Source organism: Pelophylax lessonae (genome assembly GCF_965119305.1).
Source record: "Pelophylax lessonae genome assembly, chromosome: 2".
In the NCBI taxonomy this organism is placed as follows: domain Eukaryota; kingdom Metazoa; phylum Chordata; class Amphibia; order Anura; family Ranidae; genus Pelophylax; species Pelophylax lessonae.
Window position 1 is genome coordinate 472,019,644 of NC_138769.1, and position 22,111 is coordinate 472,041,754.

General features: G+C 37.7%; 1 protein-coding gene across 1 annotated transcript in view; it reads left to right on the top strand.

Annotated features, from left to right (window-relative positions):
- Positions 1-21,892, top strand: part of COL4A1 (collagen type IV alpha 1 chain) — a 120,761-nt gene extending 98,869 nt beyond the window's left edge. Inside the window, exons 32-44 of the mRNA XM_082244772.1 lie at positions 380-478; positions 1,576-1,626; positions 3,801-3,986; positions 4,492-4,625; positions 4,720-4,792; positions 5,374-5,445; positions 9,499-9,627; positions 9,724-9,822; positions 9,933-10,145; positions 11,662-11,839; positions 12,952-13,066; positions 13,974-14,146; positions 21,056-21,892. Of these exons, the coding sequence (XP_082100898.1) occupies positions 380-478; positions 1,576-1,626; positions 3,801-3,986; positions 4,492-4,625; positions 4,720-4,792; positions 5,374-5,445; positions 9,499-9,627; positions 9,724-9,822; positions 9,933-10,145; positions 11,662-11,839; positions 12,952-13,066; positions 13,974-14,146; positions 21,056-21,137 (1,604 nt within the window). The 3' untranslated portion in view covers positions 21,138-21,892. The remainder of the gene's footprint in view (positions 1-379; positions 479-1,575; positions 1,627-3,800; positions 3,987-4,491; positions 4,626-4,719; positions 4,793-5,373; positions 5,446-9,498; positions 9,628-9,723; positions 9,823-9,932; positions 10,146-11,661; positions 11,840-12,951; positions 13,067-13,973; positions 14,147-21,055) is intronic.
- Positions 21,893-22,111: the final 219 nt, after the last annotated feature.

Consider the following 22,111-nt stretch of genomic DNA (forward strand, 5'->3'; position numbering starts at 1 on the left):
TTAAAAGAAAACTGGGCTGAGCTGACACTATTAAATCCACCAAAATGCTGTTCTGTAAACCTACAATATGAGATGAAGGTATTTTTCTGTATTTGCAGATTTTTAGGAATAAAACATGGAGAAATATGTATGTTTGGCAGAGATGTGCTGCATATGTGTTTTTCCCCCCATACATGCATTTTAAATCTGTAAACCTACAAATAAATCATGACCAGTCAAAAAAAAAAAAATACCTGATATTTTATATTTATTTTAAGCATATTATTTCACAATTAAAGATGCCTGTTTTTTTTTTTTTTTTTATTTGATGAGTTTCAATTGTTATTTAGTAAATTGGAAGCAATTTGCACATTACATGAATGATTTTATATTGCTATAGGTGAACCTGGAATTATGGGACCTCCTGGTTCAATTGGAGAAAAGGGTGAGGCTGGTTATGATGGAATCCCAGGAGCAGCTGGTGAAAAGGGTGATCAAGGTAAGTTGACATCTGTTATTTTTCACATATAAGATATCTGCCATTTGGAAAAAAAGCAAATAGTGTACATTACAATCCACTAGCAGTTTGCTGATCCATTGTCATGGTCCTGAACTAATTCACCAGTAAGAAATAATTGTGTCTTTGGACAATAAAAAATTAATAAATATACTGTCCACACAATAAATATACCACCTCATCTCAGTCTTGGTTGCCATAAGCATAGAAAGCCTCTACCTTTAAAAATCCACCAGTTGGCTTCAAGAGGCATACCTAGATAATATGACATCCCTCTCAAAGCATGGGAACCTTATGCTAAAAGGGATATATAAATATAATACTATCAACCATTGGAAGCCTGTGTGCCTGGTGTGTTGCATTGAAATCTTTGGAGTGTGGAGATGGTGGTGGAAGGTGGGGTTTGTTAAATATTTACTGCAAAAAAGTCTATGATATACAAATTGAAGGGAAACCCCACCAGATTCATTTATAGCCTATCACTTTAGATCAGAATATATCTGCAGATTCCCAAAAGAGTTTACCAAGGAAGTTACATTACTGGGGCCATCACAATGCAGGTTTAAAGTAACTCTTTTGACCTGTGTCGCTCTGTTCATGTGATGGGACTGGGGAAAAAGAGCCCAGAGTTAGCTCCAAAGCAACTTGTCAGATTTTACACAGGGCTATAGACTATTTAGTCAAAGCAAGGGAGTGAGTCACATGCTAATTATACCTGGAAGTATATCCATAGGACTTTTCAGTCACTTGGCAAGTAGCTTTGCATTTGGTTAACAGAGGCGAGGCCTATCATCAGATCCATTTAATTGAAGCAAAGTCTATCTATGATATATCTGTCGTTATCATTTATAACCATAGAAAATATACAGATTGATATGTATGTATGTATGTATGTATGCTTTATACTGTATATATATATATATATATATATTTTTTTTTTTTTGTATATGGATTGAAAATTTGCCTATTAATATTTTATTATTGTTGCACTGACCAGCTGTATTTTACTGTTTATGTTTTTCACTGTTATAAATTTGACTTTTTCTTGAAACTTACATGATATTGTACCCTATCTTAAGGTTTACCGGGAAGAGGCCTGCCTGGATATCCCGGAGAAAGGGGAGAGAAAGGTATGATAATATTTGGAGGGATGATGATATTTTTCAAAGATTTATGAGGGGATGGTAGCAACCTGTCCTCATTGTGTCATGTTTTGTCAGTTCTTAAACAATACAACACAAACACCTAAAATGATATGACATTTCTATGACTCTCTTTTCTCTGTCTTAGGAGAGAGAAGTTAACTCCAATTTAGACATAATATGATTAGCAAAGTCATGTATTAATATTTAATCTTTGCATTTCATTTAAGCTCTCAATTATACTTTATGTATTCAACTTTATTATGTAATATTACTTTATTGATTACATTTGGTTAAAATATACTAACATTTTCATTACTTGAATAGTTTTGGTGTGTTAGACTCACCAACAGTTTGTCGTATGTTTGAAGTTTAGCTAACGTTGAACTTAGAGGAGAATGCTGTAGAACGCATTTTGGTATTAACCCTTTTGCTGCCAGAGCCATTTTAAAATGCACATTTTATACCTGAAGGTTAGTTAAACCTCAAACATATTATATATTTTCGGAAGGTTCTTGTAGTTGCAGAAGTGCATTACACCCACACAAATCCTTACTATCAGAAAGCTGACAGTCAGTTTAAAAAGTGTACATACCTGCAGGCTTGACAAATAACAATTCCCCCCTGCCGTTACTGCTGACATAAGCCTTATGTTGGTGGCAACCAAGGTATTTAATTCTCACTGTAAAAACCCCACTGACAGCAGATGAGTCATGATTGTTAAAGATGCGGCGGCCTCCCACTCTTTAACAAACATGATATTTACTGGTTGTTAAGGACACCAGCTACCACCAGCAATAAAATACCACTAGCTTTCGCCACTAAAATATTGCATCACTTCATAAAATAGCTCATGCGGTATTTTAGTAGCATTTTTTAGTGAATTGCAAATAATTTTTGCAAAACACTTCAAGCTATTTTACTGCAGTTCTTCTTTCCGCTTTGTAAATTGAGCCCAGTGTGTGCTGCTAGCCCATGTTTGGCTGTGTAATTCAATTTTTCTTTTACAATTATCTTGGCTTACATACAGCAGCAGCATCCCAATCTAATTATTTTATTAAAAAAAAAAAAAAAAAACTTTTTTTCAGGTAGCCCTATTAGCATTACATGCTTTAAAAAAAAAAAAAAAAAAAAAAAGGCAATAGACCCAGTTTGACTGTTTTCACTGATGCAAAATTTTCCTGCCGTTTCAAACTCTTAGTACAAATGAAAAAAAACATAGATGATACAGCAGTGTAACATTTTCCAGCAGCAGGAAGATTTAAATAAGAGAAAATTGGCAAAAAAGGTACTAGAAGAAAAAAGTACAGGCAAAATGTTTTACTACAAGAATTAAGAATCCTCAAATGACACTGCAGTGCAGAATTGGCCAGATTTATTGAGCAAGGCTAGGTCCGAATTTACTAGAGACAAAAAGACTGGAGATTTACTGCATGAATTTGTATGCCATAGAGATTACAGCAGTTTTAATCTGGCCAAAATCAGGACAGTTTTTATTAGTAATAATAAGCCTAACTGGTGTATGCCAAGCTTTTTATTACCTATAGGGCTGGAGGGCTTGAGATGGTTTAGATGCATACTATTTTAGTATTGTTTAGTAATAAGAGAATGCTCTGCTTTGAGCACCCCAAACGTAAGGAAAGCCCTATTAACATAAAATTAACAAAAAAAAAAAGCACAAATAAATGAAAACCCCAAAATAGCAACCCCTAAAATAAAAGTATTTTTAAAAGGAAGGTTTGAAGCAAAAAAAGAACTTTGCTGTGGACAGAACAGCAGCTACAAGTAACTATTAGCCTCAAAGCAAATAACATAATTATAAAAGTCGCCAATAATAAGAATAAACAATGAAGGCAGCAGGTGATTGATAGTTCAAAGAGCTAACAATCAGAGCCAAAATTATAGTTTCCTAACTGACCTTTATTTTTAGCAATGCAGTTTGTTGGTTTTTCTCTACAGCAACTTCCAATACACTGACATTTTGGCTACTCTTGCAGGTTTCACCATGGTGGCAGCAAACCTGAGCCTTATTGCTTTACTTAAATTGTATCTGCCTGTTATGCAATATTTTCAAATAAGCATATATAAAAATGTACTAAAAGATTTTTGACAATAGAGTTGTTTTTGAAAAAATTTAGATCACCTGTTGTTGTTTGTAACAGGTTACAAAGGCGAAGGTGGTTTACCTGGTGCACCTGGTCTCCCTGGCCTTCCTGGCATTAAAGGTGATCAAGGGTTTCCTGGTAGGGAAGGACCTCAAGGGCCAGCAGGTTTTCCTGGACCTCCTGGAGTGGCAATGGAAGGTCCAAAAGGAGAAAAAGGAAATCAGGGATCTCCTGGATTTCCAGGTAAGAAATACTAAAAATGTTTATACTGTGTTATAGTATGTGTATGTTGTTATACTATTTGTTTCTGTACTGCTAGTTGCTTCTACTAATAACTAAATTTGCCAGCATTCCTGATGTACAACATGTGCCCACAATGCTATCCCAATACAGGGTTCCTACCCCATGTGTTAAGTCTTTATGGCATTCTCTCCCCTGACCTGGCACAACTGTGCTCTCTATATATCCTGAATATCTTGAATTCAGTAGCGTAGGATGATACAGCAATTTTCTGCTCTGTATGCATTAATAAACTTTTCTTAGATGTGTCAGATATATTTTACCTGGATCCTAGATAATTGTAAAAACCAGAATGCCAATCAATTCCTGCCCTATTCTGCCTAGAAAAGAATATTCAAGTAGGGCTTGATTTACATGTTTGTTTATTGTTTTTATTTTCTCATTTTAAATAACATTTGGAAAATTTTATACAGAAGTTCTTGTAAGTAACAATATATTATTGCATAAGGTTCTCCGGGTTCTGTGGGTGTTCCTGGCAATCCAGGACAGGATGGATTGAAAGGAGAAAAAGGAGAACAGGGTTGGCCTGGATCTCCTGGTTCCCCGGGAGTGAAAGGTTATCCTGGATTACAAGGTCTTCCAGTAAGTTATGAACACTTTACATTTTATATTCTGTATGAGTCTTTTTCTTTCAATGGCGGGAAGGAGGCCTCATGCCTTTCTGTTGATTATTTAGGGTGATGCTGGTTCTCCAGGAATAGAAGGACAGAAGGGTGATGTAGGTTCTCAAGGAACACCAGGATTTCCAGGTAACCTATCTATCTATCCTTGATTTACACATCAGCCATCTATTTGTACACCTGTAGAGGCAATATCTATCTATCTATCTATCTATCTATCTATCTATCTATCTATCTATCTATCTATCTATCTATCTATCTATCTATCTATCTATCTATCTATCTATCTATCTATCTATCTATCTATCTATCTATCTATCTATCTATCTATCTATCTATCTATCTATCTATCTATCTATCGATCTATCTATCTTTCGTATCTTCATACATAAAAAAAGTTATATTTATGTATGTATATAACAATCCCAAGGTTGGCCATGGCACTCTATGTGTAAGATAAATAAAAACCAAGGTGCTCACCCACTAAGAGATCCATGCAAATCCAAAAGTAGTATAGAGACACTCACAGGTCTTGCAGACGAGGTAGATCAAAAGAGCAGCATTTAAAAAAAAAAAAGAAAAGAAAATGCTGCTCTTTTGATCTACCTCCTTAAGACCTGTGAATGCCTCTATACTACTTTTGAATTTGTATGTATGTATGTTATACTGTCTTGTAATTGTATAATATAATAGTTTTTTTATTTTCTAAGGTGTAAAAGGTTCACTGGGACCCATAGGAGATAAAGGACAATCAGGAGAACGCGGAGAACCTGGGCCAACAGGTATTTTATTAACTTCTGCTTGAGTTTTGTGTGAAAAGGTAATTGTCTTATGACTTTAGTATTAGAAGTATATCTTAATGTAGTTGAGGTTCCACATATTATTGTAGCAGGAAAAAATGAGGCATCCAATACTGGCATCAGTAGTTTCCTGGAAAACCATTTGTTTTATAGGGTGTAAATAATTTCTGTTGCAGCTGTAAACTGCCGACAATAAAATAATATACCAAATGATGCATCAACATTATCCAAATCAAATAAACCAATTATCATTTTTTTTTCATATTTTGCACTCAGTCACCCATGGCAGCTAGAGCTTTCACTACCCACTCCGGATTCTGACATTTGACAAGTAACCATCAAGAGACAGGGCTAAGTGACAGGAGAAATCCAGGATTACAGTGATTGTATAGCCCAGTGATGGCGAACCTTGGCACCCCAGATGTTTTGAAACTACATTTCCCATAATGCTCAGCTACACTGCAGAGTGCATGAGCATCATGGGAAACATAGTTCCAAAACATCTGGGGTGACAAGGTTTGCCATCACTGGGCCAAAATGTTACTTTTAGTTTTTAATAGAGAGGAGAATGATTAGAGCTCCTATTGTCTGCCTGTATCTTGCTGGGGAGATTTATCTTCTTTCCAATCTTTGCTACACATCATAGTGATGGCAATTTTAATATTGGGCAGTTGTCAGGATTTTCCCTCACTTTCTGTCTTATTAATATTGGTCACAAGACAAATAGAGGGATAAATCTCCCAAACTGGGACACAGTCTGCAATAAATACTTAAGGGTCTATGTTTTCCTCCCTCCATATAAAACCAAAACAAACATAAAAATGTATGCCTTTCCAATCGTATGTTGTAATGTGCAGCGATAAATAAAATGCAGAAATATTTATTTTAATTCATCCAGATCATTGTTCAGAGAGCATTGGGCTGGCAGTGAGGAGGCATTGTATCACCTGCTCACGACCTCTTTTAACCATTTAAAAATCCTGATAGCAGTTGAATGGGATTGCGTTCAGCAGGCAACATGGTGGGTGGTGACAGTGGGGATATTTTGTGCTGTGCAAAAAGCTTTGCGACTGCAGCTATGTACTTTCCTCTCCACTGCCTTTCCAGCATGACGGTTCTTTCAAACAGAACTGCTCCACTCAGCAGGGGATTCATGGGTGGCCAGATGTAAACGGACTCATGTCCATTTGCATCAGACTACCTCTAATCAGTCATGTTTAGGTCTGGAAAAATAGAAAAGGACACAGTTTTCCATTTTCTGGACCTGAACAGACATGGAGGTAGATGGGTGTAAAAAGACACAAGACCATTTATATGTGGACTCCTGTAGACCTACATGGAGCTTTCAATCAGGTCTGCATGAAAAAAACTGAAAGGTGGGTCTAATTGGAAAGCTTGGGTAAACGGTTCTTAAATGTTACTCGTACATCCACAAGTTAACAATGTTAGAATCCAACAGCCATGTAACACTGTGACAGAGTCATAGAGCACCTGCTGGGCTGTGATCATCATAATGATGATGATGATCAGAAGTACACAGTGGGGGGGGGGGGGAATGTACGTTCCTCCAAGAGTAGTCAGTCTCACTGTGTACAGTGCGTGCTGCCACTTGTCTGAGGCTGTGCACCACCGCCGTATTTGACATGCTGCTTCGTGGCACTTACTGAGGGAGCATGGTACAAACAAATCACTCAGCCAGGAAAGATATAAGCAGTGGGTGGCCAGAACTATAACAAGTGTGGTGCAATATGAGGCCTGGGCTTTGCTGCTTGCTCCCCAAAACTGGAAAAAAAATGGCCCAGGAACATGAAATTACACCATGGCATGCAAGTAGGAGCAGGGGCGTGGTTTATTTATTATGTAGGCATAAATGAACTCTAAAGCTGCTCAGGTCTCCCTGTTGAGCTGGCGGGGCCAGGCCAGGTACAACAAGAGCAGCTGCACTGCCTTATCAATGGCCCTGATGATCAGTAAAGCTGCTTTAATACCAGGGATGAAGTGCAGTACATTTGCTATACTGTAATCATTGTATTATTGCAAGAAATGCAGGGTGCGGTTGTCATCAGGACAGGAAGTTACAGACAGGGAACACATTGCCAGAAGGTTTAACCCTCCCTTACTCTGTTAACGTATGTTTTTGTCTGTGACTGCATTGGAGGAATTTCCCGTTACTTCTTGTCTTAATACTGACTGCAATAAAACTTATAAGAGGCTCTAACCCTTCCCTACTCTCTTCAAAACAAAATAAGACATTTTGGCAGGGATTCTCCTTTAAACATTACTTTGTTTCTATTTTACACCCCTGAATTCTTGTATTGTAAAGATGATCAATTCATGGGAAAAAATATATGCTAGGTATGTGAAAGGAAATAAAGGGTGTTCTTATAATGCTAAAAGTAATGGAGTGAAATGTGAAGTAGATTTACTTTTTAGATTTTAGAATTAGAATTTCTTTGTGTTTAAGGAGCTAAGAAAACAATTTTCTTTTACTTATCTTTTAAACTTTAAAAACTAATGTATGTATAGTGCAAAAATAAGAGGTTAGAGGTCAAGTTAAGGTTGAAAGTATAGGAACTTGCAGATAAATCTGTGTACAGGCAAACTTAAAGTGTCTGTATAATAATAATAATAATGATAATATTGTAAACCCTCACTTTGTAAAACAGCCTATTCAGCAATGGAAGGCAAAACATTTGAGAATAGATATTAAAAAAATACATAAAGACTCCCCCCCCCCTTTTTTAAATACGTTTTCGCATTCCCTCTTAGCTGTATAAGAGAGAGGGGAGAAGAAACAACAGCACACTGAACTTCCCAGTGAATGGCTATGCGGGGGGGCGTGTCAGGACAAGTCTGATCATTGAAGGAGAGCACACTGAGTTCTCAGCACAGCTAGAGAACGGACTACTGTGTGCTCTCCTGAATAGTTTTTAATAGGAAAGCAGAGGGACTGGCTGGAACACCATGGATTTTACACAAAGGAAGTAATACAAAGAGAAAAGGAGAACAGGATACTTTTTCATACAAGTTCATGGTGCAGCAGGCACATATCAGGAATATGAAATATTGGGTTTATATATTCTTTAACAAATACAAGAATGTGGAAATGGTATTGTGGTTCTGTATACCAGGCTACACAAGATCCATGAAAGGTTGAGATCTAGCTGGTAAAATGAGGTTACCTCGAAAAAGTTTAACAAATTAAATTAAAATCTTGATATGTCACACTGAAATTTCCAGTGAGCCATTGGTTTTTTATGTATAATACAGCTAGGAAAAACTTCTAAAGTTCCAAACTGTAAGTTTGAAGTCCAACTCCGGTCTTTTATTGTAATGCCCCCCCAGGTGGCAAAAAAACAGCACAGGTTTCAAAACTTACCTTCAATATGGAGAATTCCTTTTCATTACAGGATGTCCTCAGTTTTTTTTTTTTTTTTTTGGTTAAATGACACCCAACGTCACTCACCTGGAAGACTGAGGACATACTGCAAGTGTAGGGTGTCATAGACCCTCTCCTTGTGGGAGAGTCACCATGGTGAAGTACATTCACTGTGTAATGGTGCAGAGAGCAGACTGATGTAAGCATCATTCTTTCCATCACTGAGCACCAAACCAACCCAGAGAACAACCAAAGAGGAAGATGACCCAACATGTCATATTATACCAAAGATAAAAAAAGAAAAAGGTAAGTATAAAAACAAAAAATGATAGTAAGTTTGAGGGGTGCCCTCCAGAGGGACAAGAGAGGGTGAAGGGAAGTCCACAGCTAGGAACTGGGCTTTAATAGTAAGTCTATAATCTGCAAACATGCTTTAAAATGTAAACTTTGTAACCATTATTTTGTCTCTGACTGTTATTCTAGAAGCATAATGATAAAGTAAAACAGTTCCCAACAATTCTAGATTTATTAATTTGAAATGTTTTTTTAGGTCAGGCAGAATTACCGAGGGGTTATTACGTTATGAATTACTGATTTGTTAAAAAATTGGTCTGAAGATGCATTATAGTTAATTGATGATCTTTTTTATTTATTAGGTTTACAAGGTCTTCCAGGGCCTGCAGGTCAACTACAGATAATTAAAGGAGATCCTGGTCCTCCAGGACCAGCAGGCCCCCATGGCCCTAAAGGACTCCCAGGATATCCTGGTCCTAAGGGAGAGCAAGGTTAGAATATTGACTAAATTGTACTAAGCTAGTTACTAAAAACGTACCTGTCAGTTATAACAGATAAGTATCAACCAAGCTAAATTTTCTCTGTAGGTTTTATTGGTGCTGTAGGATTGCCTGGACCATCTGGAACACCAGGAGTAAATGGTATCCCAGGTCAAAAAGGTGAAATTGGTCCCAGTGGGCCAACAGGTATGTTATCTTTAATGTAATGTGTTAAAACAAATAAATGTCAAATAAGTTACTATTTTTTAAATACATTTGCTGCAAAAACACACATGCCTTTTATTTTTATATTAAAGGCCCAAGAGGGTATCCTGGCCCACCAGGTTCAGATGGTTTACCTGGTCCCGTTGGCTTACCTGGACTTCCATCTATGGCTCATGGATTCCTGGTTACAAGACACAGCCAGACAATTGAGGAGCCATCTTGTCCTTCAGGCACAGCCCCAGTATACACTGGTTACTCACTTCTCTATGTACAAGGAAATGAAAGAGCACATGGTCAAGATCTAGGTAAGCTTGGTGTAATTAACCTTAAGCTGCTTTTCACATGCAGGACTTTTGGTGCGCTTTCAGAAAGCCAAAACCGCTGGGACAAAATAGAACTCTATGGGAAAGTGCAGCTAACCAATACCAAACTCATGGGTACGATGTACTACACCTGCAGTGTGGTTAAACTGCATGACATCAGTGTGAAAGGGATCTTATAAAAAAGCAGTCACAGAGGGAGGTACTACTCTGCTGACTCCTTAAAAACACAAAGCTGGCATGAGTTTTAGCCTTCCTCTACTCTATCGAAACAAAAAAAATATTTATTTCTGTGTTGATTTTAAAGATTTTCCTTAATTTCTGGTCTGTTGAAACTGTTATCACAAGGACAGAAGGTGAACGTAACATTTTACGTTTTGAAAAATACATCCATACACAGGTACAGTAAGACCCCATTCACACTACCGTGACTTGTCAGGCGACTGGTCAGCCTGACAAGTCGCGGTCCATGCAGTGCTATGGGAAACGTTCTAATAGGAGCGACTCAAGTTGCTCCGACTTAGAAAAAGGTTCCTATACTACTTCGGGGCGACATCGGAGCGACTTGCATAGACATTCATTATATGAAGTGCACGCGACTTCACAGGTTGCCCCCGAAGTCGTGCCGCGTTAGTGTGAGCAGTTATGCATGCACTGTGTTTTCTGTAATGCATTCCTATGGGAAAAAAGATGCTGCAGCTGTGGTTCCCAGTCACCACAACAACTGATGTATTTTACACTGTACGCTAATGTGCTGTACTTTATAGCCATGTGCAAGAGGCCAAGAGAATATGTAATCTTTTCACTGTATTTAGATAAGCATGAAAATGTAAACAAGACCATGTTGATGTAATTTCATTATATGAATATGAGAAAAAATAAATAAAATTACAGGTTGTGCTATGCTGCTACTTCTCACAATGCAAGACTACAGTGTTGATTTACTAAAGGCAAATAGACTGTGCACTTTTCAAAATGCAGTTGCCCTCTCCAAATGCAATTGCTCAAGAGCTTAGTAAATGAGGCAAGGCTTCACATTGCAAAGAGTACCCAATCACATGGAGGGAAAATTTAAATAACAGCATTTTTTGCACATGATTGGATAATGGAAGTCAGCAGAATTTCTGCTCATTTAGTAAGCTCTACAGCAACTGCACATACAGAGTGCAACTGCACTGTACAAAGTGCATAGTCTTTTTCCTTTTAGTAAGTCAACCCCTCTGAGTCACCTCGGGGATTTCAAACTTTCCCTCCTGGGTGGCTGGTATCTTGACTGCTCTTGTTAATACAAATAAAGCTATTGCACTGAGCCACCAAGATCTCCCTTATTGATGATCTATTTCTATATGCAATATAATAAAAGCAAGAAAGTGAAAGGATGTAGAAATCAAAGTCACATAAAAATTACTAGAAATACTGCAAAAATAAATAATCATTATGGTCACTAAAATACAATATATATGCACCCTTTCACTGTAATAATGCAGTTGTTTGATTTCAGGTGCTGCTGGAAGCTGTCTACGTAAATTCAGCACAATGCCTTTCCTGTTCTGTAATATTAATAACGTATGTAACTTCGCATCAAGAAATGATTATTCCTACTGGCTCTCAACACCTGAACCAATGCCAATGAGCATGGCTCCTATCACAGGGGAAAATATCAAGCCTTTCATTAGCAGGTAAGTAGACCTTTCACATTTCATACTTTAGAAGATGCTCTGAGAAGAGTTTATAATGGAACAATAGCATATGCGATTATGAAATGTAATTTTTTAGAAAAAGCACGTCATCTCTTGCACTGCAGTTCTTTTTTCTGTTTATTTATATTTTATTTTTTGCATTAAAAAGGCATTGTGGCTACTGCGTGTAAAAAATAGCTGCTCTAGATTGGTATAGTTGGCATGTATGAAAGTCTGCACAGATATATATATTCATGTACTTTTCTGGAGCTATTGGTTCTGGTGCTGGATTCTTGGTACTATCCTGATTCGCTTTCAGTGCAGAATCTTCCAAGGCAGGATATGAGACTATGCAGAATACACTGCTGTATGTTTTAACCATACATTATGGGTCAGTTAAGTTTTAGTGATGGTAAATACTGATCAGGTACATTTGACACATATCAAATGATTTAACGCAACTGTACATAATTATACTATATCTCTCATATAAAATGCCCAAAGTCTATACTGAAATAAAGCCCATAAAAATGAAATTCCAACCTCATTTGATTGTATATGTTTTAACTGTGTTTTAGCTTGTAACTTATTTTTCACAGTTGTTTTTTGCTGCGCTGTTTGCTGTTTTTCAAATTTTTGGAAAGTACATTTGACACATCAAGCAAATGTATACATAATACTCCTATATTTCAGATAGATAGATAGATAGATAGATAGATAGATAGATAGATAGATAGATAGATAGATAGATAGATAGATAGATAGATAGATAGATAGATAGATAGATAGATAGATAGATAGATAGATAGATAGATAGATAGATAGATAGATAGATAGATAGATAGATAGATAGATAGATAGATAGATAGATAGATAGATAGATAGATAGATAGATAGATAGATAGATAGATAGATAGATAGATAGATAGATAGATAGATAGATCCTCTACACTTATACAAATAGATGGCTGTTGTGTAAATCATCTTGTATAGCCTTACATTTGCATTTAACATCATGTACAAAAAGGCAACAAATTAAAAGTGATTTTTGGTACAATGGTCTTGTTTGTTGATAAGACAACATAAGTTGGATTCTTCCATTGATATTATAGATGCAGTGTTTGTGAAGCACCAGCCATGGTGATGGCAGTTCACAGTCAAACAATTCAGATCCCTACATGTCCAGATGGATGGATTTCATTGTGGATTGGATATTCATTTGTAATGGTAAGTTTTGTCATCTCACATATGAACTGCATTGTATTTGTTGTAACAGTTTTAAATAACAGTGCCCATTAAGCCTAGCTAGGGGAGGTCTATGTTCTTATTTTCATTATAAAAATGTTTGGATAGGAGATGTCCTTACTAGTAGTTTATTTATTTATTTGCAGTTTTTTTTCCCCCCAGTATAGCATTTATCTGCATATGTCTTTGGGTGTGCGGGGGCTATATCATATATTATGTACAATACATGTCATGAATATGAGGTGTATCATGTGTACCATGTGTATTCTATGTATCCCAAGAATTTTTTTTTTGTACGTCTCCATTTACATCTACTTTTGTTTTTGGTTTTAATGTGTATGTAGCCAACCTGCAGATAGTACATGTTCCTTTCTTTTTACTATTATTTTTCTTCATTATACATTTTTTTTCTTTTCTCTTTTTTGATATCATCATGTTTTTGCTACTTTATATTATTTTTGGATTTTGTACGATTATGTTTTTTGTACCAATGTTTTTACTAGGGGTATGGAATGGTCATGCATTAGCCGGCAATTAAACACAGGTGATTTGAAGTGCGGTCTCTTTTTGAACCTGCACTTTAAAAAGCATGTGTTTGTGCCATATCAGTGTTGTGAACAAGCATGGAATGTTTGTGTGGAACATGTCAACCTTGTCCTGTTGTGTCTGTCTGACTTGGCGATGAATAAAGAACTTTAACAGGCACTTCTTCAGCTGTGGTGTGCGTCCATGTTCTTCCTTGGTATCCTTGTGTTCTGCGGTGGTGAGCCAAGGCAGGCACCCACAGTGATGTGCTGAGTCTCTTATTGGCCTGAGCAGTGTGTGCATTTTCATTGGACTATGTTGTAACTGTGTTAATTTTCTAACAAGTAACCTTTTTTTATTTTAGCAAACCAGCGCTGGTGCTGAAGGTTCTGGCCAGGCTTTGGCGTCTCCAGGTTCTTGTCTGGAGGAATTCCGTAGTGTACCATTCATCGAGTGTCATGGACGAGGAACCTGTAACTACTATGCCAATACCTACAGCTTTTGGCTGGCTACAATTGAGAGAGATGAAATGTTCAAGTGAGTTACAGTCCATAACTTGTCATGAAATATGTTAAAATACTTAACAGCTGCAAAAAATGTTTTTCAAAGTGTTAATAAGCAGGATCTGGATGATAGTGTGGATGAATGTCCCTCCAATCGGCTGATCTTCCATGAGCAGATTGGCTGGGGACTGCCCAGTCTGCAGTGGCTTTTGACAAACCATGGTGATGACCAGATCTGATGGCTATTGATGTTTAGCAGCCACACCAGACATCTGTATCATCCCAGATAGCAAGGATAACTTGCCACAAATTTATGGCAGCGTTGAATTGTAAGCCCCTTAATTTGCTGCACATTTTCACTAACAAGTTGTATACTTGCAGAGCACTTGAAGCACAATTTCTAGTTGACACTTTTCCAATTTGTAGCAAATTTGCATGGCAAGACTCTAGCAAGAGCAACGTTGCAGTGGTGGGTCTAGAGCAAGAGCTCTGCAAGTCTACAACATGAAAATTCAGCTACAGTGACCCCTGTGGTGGGATGACTATTGCACAATATAACTGAACCAGAACTTGCAGCAGACTTACCCAATGTTTGCAAAGAAAGTTGATCTGGAGCCATGCAATCCGGTCCTGCTGCAATGGTGCCACAAACTTGTGAAGCCTGGCAAGTCTAGCAAAAGCATGGCAAGTCACTTTCAAACTTGCAGTAAAATTGCTTGCTATTTGGGATGTGAGTCATGCACATCTCTGAAAATATACTCTCTACCTGAAAGGTTAGTAGGTGGCAAAGGTTATTAGTAAAGGTCTGAAATAATCTTTCTTGGGCAATAATTGAGCATCTTGAGTTAAATAGTTTTGTAAACCTAATTATATTATGTTTCTGGACATATTGTTTATCCAGGTCATCATATAGAATGTTGTAGTTAGTAGGGATGATCGAACGGTTCGGGTCGACCATCGGTTCGACCCGAACATTGGCTGTTCGAGGTTCGGCGAATTTAGAACTTTTTGCCCAAAAAGTTCGGAATTCGGCAACCAGAACCGACCAAAATGCAATGGGACAGGAAATGGGCTTTAAAAGACCATGATTGGACCAGAACCATTAGCAAAAGCCAATTGAGGGGGCAGGAGAATGCTAGGAATGTGATTGGAGTGACTAGGGGGTCCATAGACCAATCATTAGTGAATACGCCCCCCAGTATATAAGATAGCCCCCGCCAAATTCCTAGCATTGTTATACAGGGACATGGAAGAGAGTGGAAGCAGTTCGTGGACTTCTGCTACAAAGTGTCATTTAGCATTTATTAGTGTGAGGAAAGGGATATCTAGTGTAGTTAGGGTGCTCTTTTACACTTTAGTTAGCTTTAATTTATTCAGTTTCTGTAGGGAAAGTGTTAAGTGCCAGGGTGACCGTAGTGTAGTGTAGGGTTAACTGACATTGACTGCTATGGCAGGGTGACCAAACCCTTCCATATCAGGGTGACCGCTATAGAGAAAAGCTAGTTTCTCTGAAGTAACTTTCGCTGCAGTAATATGGCTTCGCCCCCGTCAGCATTCTTTTTGGCTGCAGGCGTCTATAGGGATCTTTTGAGCACATGTTCGGAGTCAGGCATGACATATGAACATGTGTATATGGGGTATATATACACACCCATGTATGTATATATACACCTGCACATATATAGGTGTGAAAGGAGCAGAAAACACTACTTGCGCTAATGAAATAATTAACACCAATATTGTTACGCTCCTATCACACCTATATATGTCTAAGTGTAAAATACATATAAGTATGTGTGTATATATACCACTATACACAAGTTCAGATGTTTTGCCTGCCTCCAAAGAACCCAAAAAAATGCCAAAAAAACGCTAGCTCCAAAAAAAAAAAAACGCCCAGGTGTGTTGTTGCAGGCATTTTTTTGGGGTTTTTGGAGGCAGGCAAAACATCTGAACTTGTGTATAATGGTAAATATACACTCATACTTATATGTATTTTACACTTAGACATATATAGGTGTTATAGGAGCGGAGCCATATTCGTGTAAATGATTTCATTAGCGCAAGCATTTATTTCTGCTACTATCACACCTATATATGTCTAGGTGTATATATACATATAAGTATGTGTGTATATATACCCGTATACACAAGTTCAGATGTTTTGCCTGCCTGAAAAGACCCCAAAAAATGCCCAAAAAAACTCTTGCGACTAAACCGGCAAGGTGTGAAAAGAGAGAAGCCACTAACCTGTTCTATAAGCAATCTTTTTTTTTTATGGTTCTGGACATGCTACAGAGCTGAAACTTCACAGGTACACTTTTTAGACCCCTAGATACTAAATCCAAAGATTTGATTTTTTTTTTTTATTTTTTTTTTTATTTTTTCAATAATTGGCTCTCTATCAAAAATGACAATTTTTAAGAACTTTTTTTGTGTGATTAATAGTCCCTGGGGTATGACCCAGAACCCTAGGCACTTTTTAGGGGCATTTATTGGGTTTTAGGGCTTCAAAATGGTGTTTTTTGATTACCGAAGTTCGGGTCCCATTGATTTCAATGGGGTTCTGAAATCCGGGCCGAACTTTTGGGAGGTTCGGGTGTTCTGGTCGAACCAAACTTTTCAAAAGTTCGATCATCCCTAGTAGTTAGCACTAGCTAGTAGGGATGAGCTTCGAGTTCGAGTCGAGGCTAAGTTCAACATGAACATCGCTCGTTTGATCGTTAATCGAATGACGAACAAATGTGCTTCTTCACGGAAAATTTGAGTTTCCCATAATGCACTGCACGCACGCCGTGCGTGCAGCACGTTATGTGATTGACAAAAGCATGCACCCTGATCTCATGCTTTGGCCAATCAAATGATCTCTGCCATGATTGGACTAAAGGCAGGTTGCCTTCAGCCAATCATGGCTCAGGGGCCAAGTACACGCCCCACACTACATGAAGGCTGCTCGCGCAGCCGCAGCGTGTAGTGTCATTGTATGGGCAATGAGACAGGGACAGGCACGCAATTGAGGCAGGGAGAGAGTAGCTTTTTTTGAGTTTGTCAGACAGTGCACAGACATTGCTAGCAGTGTAGGGAGGGCCAGGTACGTGTGTGAGGTAAAGAGAGATTTCTTACTTTACATCATATCAGACAGTGCAGCGCCAGTGAATGAGTAGCAGTGTAGGGATGGCCAGGTTCCTGTGTGAGGTAGGGAGAGATTTCTTTCTTTACATCATATCAGACAGTGCAGCGCCATTGAGTGAGTAGCAGTTAATGGAGGGCCAGGTACATGTGTGAGGTAGGGAGAGATTTCTTTCTTTACATCAGATACCAGTCAGATCTTTCTTTACATCAGATACCAGTCAGAGTATTGTTCATCGGTCAGTTGTGGAACATTCTATAAGCATCACAGACCTATAGGATTATAGATCACTTAAGATATCAGTCAGAGTATTCATTGGTCAGTTGTGGAACATTCTATAAGCATCACAGACCTATAGGATTATAGTACATGCAATTTCAAATCTGTATGAAATTCTTACCAGCAGGTCCCGTTCCAGCAAGAGTAACTGGGAGGCCTTGGTTACGGTGTTCAGGCACCTCCAACAGCAAAGGTCCAATTATTGGCACCTGTATGACAAGTACATACAATTTCAAATTTGTATGAATCTTTTAGCAGCAGGGCCCGTTCCTGTGCCCAGCAAGAGTAACTGCGAGGGGTTACAGTGTTCAGGCACCACCAACAAACAATGCCCAATTTGTCTGCACCCGTATAACATGTACATGCGATTTAAAATTTGTATGTATGTTTATATATGACATTTTTTGCTTTAGAAATGTCAGTATTGCTGCAGTAGGCTACATACATTGTACAGATGCACTACTTTACAGGCACATTCAGGGGACCCCCCCAGGCATGATATTTTAAGGAATTTTTCATTTTTATAGTTTCACTTTAAGCCTCATTAAAATCAGTAAATCAGTGCTCCTTTAAAAACGATAGTTTTTTAAAACTTTTTTTTTTCATTGTTACATTTTCCCCAAGACAGTACCTGGACCCCCATACACTTTTTAGGGCAATAACTTGCATTTTAGCATTCAAAATGAGGCTGTTTGATTTTCTAGGTTCGAGTCCCCTAGACTTTAATGGGGTTCCTTTGTTCGAACAAACTTTTCTTCTGTTTGCGGTGTTCTGGTGCGAACCGAACCGGTGGGTGTTCAGCTCATCACTACTAGCTAGTCACATTCAACTGGAATTGTTCTAGAATGCTGAATACATTTTACTGCTTATCCCATCAGCTTCTTCAAGAAGCTAGTCAGATGACCAATCAAATATCCTTAGCAATTCAGAACAAATCCATTAAAGTTGCATCCAAGCCGCGCTCCAAACTCGCATTGGAAATCGTGCGACTTTCGGGACACGCTTATGTGAAAGGAGCCTCAATCTGGCCATACACTATGCAATTGTGTCTGCTTCCTGATGAACAAGCCAAATGTGCTACGTGGGTGGCCCTGTCAGCCTCCTTACAGCCAGTCATTCTTCTAATGAAAAAAGAAAGAAGCCAAATGGAAATTTTTTGGCTGAACGGTGGCTGAATCGATTCAGAAGCATTTGCTATTGGCTCATTCACCAGTAATGATGAAGAAAAACTAGACATATCACCTAATATAAGAAGCTTTTTTTTACTTTCCTTACACAAGCAAGAGTTTACTTCCTGCTGTCCTGCACTTCTAAACTTGCTTTAATTAACCATTTGACCTCCGGAAGATTTAACCCCATTCTGACCGGGCAATTTTACGATACTGCACTGTTATTTTACCTGACAATTGTGTGGTCATGCAATGCTGCACCCAAATAAAATTTATGTAATTTTTTTTTACACAAATAGAGCTTTGTTTTGGTGATATTTGATCACCACTGTTTTTTTTTTTGCGCTAAAAACAAAAAAAGACTGATGATTTTGAAAAAAAAAAAAAAAAATATATATATATATATATATATATATATTTACAGTATTTCTTTCTGTTATAAAACATATCCAATAAAACAATTTAAAAAATCTAGTTTCTTCATAAATTTAGGTCAATATGTATTCTGCTACATATTTTTAGTAAATAAAAAGACCAATAAGCGTATATTGATTGGTTTACGTGGATCGTATAGCATCTACAAACTATGGAATATCTGTATATTTATGGAATTTTTATTTTTGTATTTTTCATACTTATAGTAGGGCTGCAATATTGTGAAGAAATATCGGACACTAACCGACACTTTTGACAATTTGCAGGAACCAGTGACACTTATACAGTGATTAGTGCTAAAAATATGCACTGTCATTATACTAATGACACTGGATGGAAAGGGGTTAAACATGTAGGAAAATCAAAGAACTGTGTGCCTAGCCAGTGTTTGCGATTACTTTATGTAATGTTTTTACTAGGGGAAGGGATGTATTTTATTCCCTGCTTTGCAGGGACACAGAATCCATCCCTTCCCCCCTGTCAGAATAGAGCCCTGTACTGTGGCTCTGCCTGACGATCGGCAGGTGTCGGCAGACATCTAGTGCCCTGCACCTGCAGATCAGCTTCTTCTGTGATTAATAACAGCAGAAGCAGCCCACTGGTGGTGCACACATGCACACCCCCTAGGCGACAGTGTAGAATCACGTATATATACATGATTGCTTTAACATTGTAAGGTGATGCACAAACTGTTGGCACTATATAAATCCTGTATAATAATTATAAAAATATTTCTGCACGGGGGGCCACCCTGTACTAGTAAATCTGCTATGGGCCGGTCTGGAAGTGGTTAGTCTAATGCCTCGTACACACGCATCGATAGTTGGCCGTGAATTTTCGGCCAACGTCCGATCGGCAGATTTTCGGCTTGTTAGTATGATGCTTTCGACAACCGACTCCGACTTTTCGGCCAAATAAAATCTGGTGTGCAGGCTATAAAATTTTTTTTGGCCGTCAACAGAACGGCCGATTTTCCGTCAGTCAGTACAGATTTCGGCAGACAAAAATCTGATGAGCAAGACTGGGCATGCTCAGAGAAGAAAAAACACACGGAAAGTAAACCAGCACATGACATCACTTCTGAAGTTGGTTTTTGTTGGCCGAGAAAATTCGTGTGCAGTCTAGAGCACATTTCAACCAACACAACAACACTGGACAAAAGACGGCCGATCGGTCGGCCGATAATCGTTGCGTGTGTACGAGGCTTTAGTAAAGCAATCTTATGATCCAAAAAATATCAACACACTTACACACCGATTCATCTTAGAAACATAGAGACATAGAAAAGTCAAGTAGTCCATAGAGTCTGCTCATTTTTTCTTTTTTTCTTTTTTGGTTTGTTTGTTTTTTTTTGTGTTTTTTTTCTTTTTCAATAACTAAGATTCTTTAGCTAAATGTTGACTAACAGTGCTTCATTTAAATATATAAAGTACCAGATGACTCACATGCTGTTAGGCCCTTTCCCACTGATCAGGTTTTGATGCACTTTTGGTGTTTAAAAAGCGGAGCAAAAATGCATGAAAAATGTATCCCTTTAAATCCTTTGGAACTCTTCACACTGTAAAAAGTCCTGCATGCTTCATCTTCGGGGCAGTTTTTCAAAGGCACACCAAAAAGGCACCGTCCATTGTAAGTCAATAGGAATGCATCAAAGCGGATCATTGTGAAAAGGCCCTTATAGGTACCTCTTATACATGACAGATGAAAATAGAAAATTCTGAGTGTTCGACCATTGGTTTGGAACACACAGACACTCCTATCTACATGACCATTTACAGTCAAGGAACTCTACTATGTTCTTTTTTGTAAAGTTACAAAGGCAGTATCCTATACTGATTATATAGTATATAGAATATTCCTTTTTGATCTGTGTTACAAGCAAAAAAAAACTTCCATTAACTAATGTGATGAATTTATTTTATATTCCCAGAAAACCTATACCTTCAACTCTGAAAGCTGGAGATCTCCGCACACATGTCAGCCGTTGTCAAGTATGCATGAGAAGGACTTAATAAAATCAAACACCAATTAAACATCAAAACTCATATTTGAATACAAAATATGGTGCTATTTTTCTAACCTGAAAAGCCAAATACTATATCCATGTACCTCACTATTGTGCAAAAAGAAAACAGTAAAGTGCATTATAGGAAAGCACATCATTCACTCTGTTTTACCGGTCTTTGCCTACTTACAGAGAAAAGACAATCAGATCTCTTTATGGCACTTTAAAATGTTATAAAGTAAATAAAATAATGCACTGATTCCCTACAGCAGCAGAAGCTGATTTCTTAATTCATAAGGTGCTAGGAGAAATACAGTGCCTTATGCTGTTGACTCCTCTTACTACTCTTGTATTATATTTTAACTTCTGTTTCATAGATACAACGTTGTATAAGTATTTTGAAATTCTTGTATAATTTTTTCAATAACTGATGTATGTCCACTATCTGTACAAAGTAAAACTGAGATAATCTGTAGCTGGAAGTTTAAACCAAGAAGAACTTTATTAAAGTAACTACCAATTTGTCATAATTTAAGACAGCAGCGATAGCATGTAAGTGCACGTCTGAAATAGATGCTTCCATATAGTTTTATTCCAAACCTTGTGCTTCTTTTTGTACGTCACTTTAGATTTCATAACATAATGTCAGTTAAATATTACAGCCAGATATTTGAAAAGGAACAACCTCTTTTCAGATTGGATTCAGATCCAGCTTTCTCAATTTTATTTTATTATCCTGTGTCCTGTTTCGCTAAATAAAAACTTTGTCAAATGGGATTTAGGGGTTGCATACAAACCCTTCAGTAACCAGTGGACATTCCAGGAAATGTTACAAGAAGTGTTGTGTCCTCCTTAAAATTAGTTCAGGCATCAAGTTCTTCTGCATCACTTGCTGAGCTCCCTCATATTATTCTTTTGTGAATTTAAGAACATATGAATTCAAGGGGATGCTAATGGATTCCATCTGTTTTTCCTAATTAT